General features: G+C 53.2%; 1 protein-coding gene across 1 annotated transcript in view; it reads left to right on the forward strand.

Moving 5' to 3' along the window:
* The window catches only part of ZNF827 (zinc finger protein 827), a 190,477-nt gene that overhangs the window by 166,929 nt on the left and 18,562 nt on the right, over nucleotides 1-4,986 (forward strand). Inside the window, exons 10-11 of the mRNA XM_030887204.2 lie at nucleotides 989-1,160; nucleotides 2,826-2,992. Coding sequence (XP_030743064.1) covers nucleotides 989-1,160; nucleotides 2,826-2,992 — 339 coding nt within the window. The remainder of the gene's footprint in view (nucleotides 1-988; nucleotides 1,161-2,825; nucleotides 2,993-4,986) is intronic.

Genomic DNA, 4,986 nt, shown 5'->3' on the forward strand with positions numbered 1-4,986 from the left:
TTTCTTGGCTGACCTAGGCCAGGAGCTTAGGGAAGATGGTGAGCCCTGTGTTCCATGCCACTGCAGGGAATGCCAGGCCGTCCCACGTCCTGCGCTCGGGATGGCCACCTGATCTCAGGGCTGGCCCATAGGCGCATGGGAGCATGCACACGCACACGTACACCACCAAGAAGCAGACTCCCTGCCAGCAAGTCCCTTCCAACTCCGAGCAGCCCAATAGGACAGAGCAGAATTGCCCTCGGAGGTTTCCGAGACTGTTGCTCTTTATGGGGACAGACGGCTCCTCTTTTCTCCAGTAGAGCAGCTGGTGGTTTCAAACTGCTGACCTTGCAGTTACAGCCCAACACAAACACTGAGCTGCCCCTCCCTCCGCCCCCTCACGCATGTGAACACACACACACACACACACACACCTCGATGGGGCTCAGCTTATCAGCAAGAGGGGCCTATAGGTGTCCAGGAAAAAGGCTGATGCTATAGCTACCTTTTTCTGTCGTTGGAAGTATCCATGTAGGAGTGACCTGCTGGACAAGACTTTTATTGTTGGTTTGAGCTGCCATTCAGTCATGTGCCCCCTGTGGCGATCCGTAGAATTTTCAGTAGCTGATTTTCCAAAGTAGGTTTCCAGGCCTTTCTTCCTAGCCTGTCTTAGTCAGGAAGCTCCGCTGAAACTTGTTGCTCATCATAGCTGCCTACGCAAGCCTCCACAGGCCGAGAGAGGGTAGTGACTGCAATGAGGTTTACTGACTGGGCCTCTAGGGCTCTCCCACCCAGAAGGGGAGAGTTCCAGCCCTGAGCCAGTGCTGCCCGCCCCCCCGCCCCGCACCACCACGGCAGTTAGACACTTCAACCTTCCAAAGTGGTTGGTAAAACCCTTTTGAAAAGAGACCTGTACCGTTCAGTGACACCAAGCTGTGATCTCCTGCCAGGTGTTGAGAACTTGCTTTCGAGAGTGGTTTGGGCTTTGTCCTCTTCTTTTTTCCACCAGAGGAAAGAAAATACAAATGCCATTTGTGCCCCTATGCTGCTAAGTGCCGTGCAAATCTGAACCAGCACCTGACGGTCCATTCTGTGAAGCTGGTGAGTACAGACGCGGAGGACCTTGTCAGCGCCGTCACCTCTGAAGGCAGTGACGGGAGGAAGCACCCTTATTACTACAGGTGAGTGGGGGCTGTAATAACTCCAGTCCGCATGCCTCCAACCCTGTGCTGGAAAACGCTCGCCTGTCTGCTAGGGACAGGTGTTACCAGACCCCTGTTCTCAACTGCAAGGCTGACCTGCCTTTTCACTAGTTCCTGGGCTTCCCTTGAGCCCTGCAGTTGTTCTGGCCCGTCTCCTGGCTCGGGTGGCTCGGGGAGAATTCATTGAAAGGGAAGTGGTCTTGGAGGTGGCTCTGGGGCGAGGGGCAGGGCTCAGAAGATGATGAGTACCCTTTAGGTCTGTGCTGTCCGACCATTGTAATGAAGAACCTTTCTGCTTCCTAAAGACGCGTAGGGGCTGCGAGTGGAGAGAAATGAGGGGAAATAATCCTAGGACCCAAGGAAATCACGCAGTACCCATTCCAGTCTTTCCGTCAGTTGTGTTCTCCGCTAGTCCTTAGCATGTTACATTTGTCTCCATTTTCCAGCTGCCATCTTGTATGTCAGAGTAGACGTGTGCTCCAAGGGTTGTCAGTAATCGGTCTTTCAGAAACAGATTGCCAGGTCTCTCTTCCAAGGCATCTCAAGGGAACTCAAGCCCCAACCTTTCTGTTAGCGACCGAGCACATTAACGATTGGTGCCACCCAGGGACTCCGTGACCAAAGCAAACCTGTTGCCAGTGAGTCAACGACTCCTTGCCACCCGTAGGATAGAGCAAGACGGCACGTAGCTTTCCCACGGCTGTCATGTTTTGGAAGCAGATTGCCACATCTTTCTCCGACAGAGTAGCTGGTGGGTTCAAACCACTGACCTCCCGGGTAGCAGCCAAGTGTTGACCACTGCGCCCCCAGTGCTCATTAGAGACTCCACCATCAACCATAACTCAGTCTTTGGTTTGAGGGTCATAAGTCCAACGTTTCAGCAGCTTGGCCCTAGAGCGATGCTCTCCAAACGCCAAACCGAACTCGGTGCCATGAGTTGATTCTGCCTCCTCCTGGCCCTATGGGACAAGGGAGAGCTGCCCCTGGGGGTTTCTGATACTCTGGACTTTTTACAGGAGTTGAAAGCCTCATCTTTCTGCCACAGAGGGACTGGTGGTTTCAAACTGCTGACCTTGCAGTTCAAAACCCAGTGTGTAACCCACTACACCACTAGGAAACTTGCTTTTGCACAAAATGTCTCTGCAGGAGGGTGGCTTCTGTCTGGAGTTGTCGCGGGTACGGCTGGCTGTCATTCAGAGTGCTGTATGGTGACCTTATGTGCATCCATTCCTGCATGGGAAGGATTCCAGAGCCAGAGCGAGGCCCCTCGGTGTGCCGTGCACTCGGGTTTATCCATGAGCCAGCACCACGCACGATCTTGGCAAGGCTGCCCTGCATCGCTCTGCCCAAAGGAATCAGTTAGGTGATGTGCAGCATCTGGATTCTGTAGTTTTTAATTAACTTTATGATTATGTATCATCATTATCACATGTATGGGATTGTTACATTATGCTGGCACTTAATCTCTTTGGCGTGGTGGCCACTTCCAAGGCAGGCCAGCGAGCAGAAGAATTTTCTAGTGGGGAGAGAAAGTATTTGTGCAACCCCAGTGTTCTGTGTTGCACCCTACACAAATGGGCATGATTGAAGTAGGTATGATTCGTCCGCACTCCTCCCCCTCTTGTCTCACCTTCTCCCCCACAGCTGTCATGTGTGTGGATTTGAGACGGAGCTCAATGTCCAGTTCGTCAGCCACATGTCGCTCCACGTGGACAAGGAGCAGTGGATGTTCTCCATCTGTTGCACTGCCTGCGACTTCGTCACCATGGAGGAAGCAGAGATAAAGGCTCACATTGGCACCAAGCACACAGGTGACCATTTCTCCTCTCCTCCTCCATCCCCTGCTGTCTGTGAGACATCAACATTTCCTCCCTCAGAAGGGAGGCCCTCCCCGACAGTGTTTCCCTTTAGCCCCGTCCCGTTGCCACGTCGGGCCTGGGCTTTGCTGGTCTGCAAGGCCACAGGCTCACCTGCCATCGCGAGGCACTGGGCTGTGGCTTGTTCCTTGCCCTGGTCTTCTTCTGCATTGCCATAGGTAGCACCCACTAAGCCTTGTGATATCCCGGGCTTTTGCATGCTGTGTCCCTTTTGAGGCTCACAACAACCACACTCTGCAGTAAGCACCATGATTACTCGACTGTGTGGTTGCTAGCCACCACAGGGCACCAACTCCGCGCAGCCTGGTGACCAGAACACAGCGCTGCCCGGCCTGTGCCAGCACCATGATGGTGGGGGTATTTGAGCCCACAAGGCTATTGTGTCAGTCCATCTCATTGAGCATTTCCTTCATTTTTGCTGGCTCTTTGCCAATGGTGATGCCCTTCTCTGGCACCTGGCCTTTTCGATGACCTGACCAATGTAAGAGATGCCATCGTCCCTTCGAAGGAGCATTCTGGCTGTGTTCGGAGACCGAGGGTCTGGTTCTGGATATTCTGCCTATCCCGTAGTGCTTGCCATCAATTCTTCTGTTTTCTTTTGTCATCATTGAGCTTTGGCATGCATCGGAGCTGATTAAAAAGACCGCGGCTGAGGTCTGTCCTAAGCTCTGTCCTCAGCGCGACACAGGACATGTGGGACTTCTTGACGGCTGCGTCCATGGATGTCGGCTGTCGATCCAAGTCGAATGAAATCATTGCCAACTCCAGGCCTCTCTTCTTTCGCCATGGTGTTGTGGATCGGGCTGTATTTTCTCTGTGGAGTTGGAGAAACTGAGGCTTGTCAGGTGAGGCCAGCTGTCCCCTTGGAGCCTACAGAAGCTCAGAGCAGGTTAGCTCTCATTCCAGAGCCTTCTCTCTGCATCCTTGCTGCTCTGACAGCCTCAGGCAGCGTTCGCGGGTGGCAGATATTTGAACCTTTCTGATTTGCTCCCTTCGGGCTCTGTGCACCCACTTTTGCAGACTTGGTTCCTCACCCAGGAATCTGCACCCCTGGCACTTTCCATAATGACACTTGCCGCATCTGGTAAGGGGAAATAATGTCAACAGATCCTCCTTAAATAATGCAGATCCTCTCTCTAGGCCGGGCCATCCCTGCCACCGTGTTGCTCAGACTCATAGCGTCGGATAGGACAGGGTAGGACTGCCCCCTGTGGGTTTCTCACACTGTGTAACTCTATACTGGAGTAGAAAGCCTTGTCTTTCTCCCTTGGATCATCTGGTGGTTTCGAACTGCTGACCCTGCATTTAACAACCCAACACATTCCACACTGCATCACCAGGGCAAGGCCGTGGCTAAGGTATTGCCAAAGCTCCAGTTTCCTTGAAACCTCTCCCCATTCGGATTAGCTTCTTCCACTTAATGATGGCGAGCATTCTGACTTGACAAGGCAATTATCCTCTGGTAAGTGATGGTTACAAACGGCACTGTTGTGCAGTCATTAAGCTGGAGGGAGGAGGAACTCCCCTGGGTTGGCAGTGCCAACACATTAACCGCTGCTGGGTCAGCCCCTCACACAGCCGGCTCTGGAGGCCCGGGATGGGGTGTTTCCCGACAATTGTGCTGACGCCCTGCAGGCCCAGGAGGAGCTGCCTGAGCTTCGCTGGCCGCTCCGGCTCCGAAGTGCCAACAGCAATAACCGTGTTTTTGTCAGTAAATTGAGCAGATCTGACTTGGGGTCTGTGGAGAGCCGTTAGGCTGAGTGAGAAGGTGCCATTTTTACAGTCGGCTGTCTGACCATAACCACATTAGCACTGTGGGCAGCAGGTGAACCGGGAAAGCCCACGCTAAAGACAAATTAAATCCGGCATTTCTGGAGTAGCTAATGGAGGAGAAGGCCAGGCTCTCATCCATTTCCACTGGCTTTTGG

Source organism: Echinops telfairi, unplaced genomic scaffold (assembly GCF_000313985.2).
Source record: "Echinops telfairi isolate 266 unplaced genomic scaffold, ASM31398v2 ScPeMD7_5868;HRSCAF=6743_1, whole genome shotgun sequence".
Classification (NCBI taxonomy): domain Eukaryota; kingdom Metazoa; phylum Chordata; class Mammalia; order Afrosoricida; family Tenrecidae; genus Echinops; species Echinops telfairi.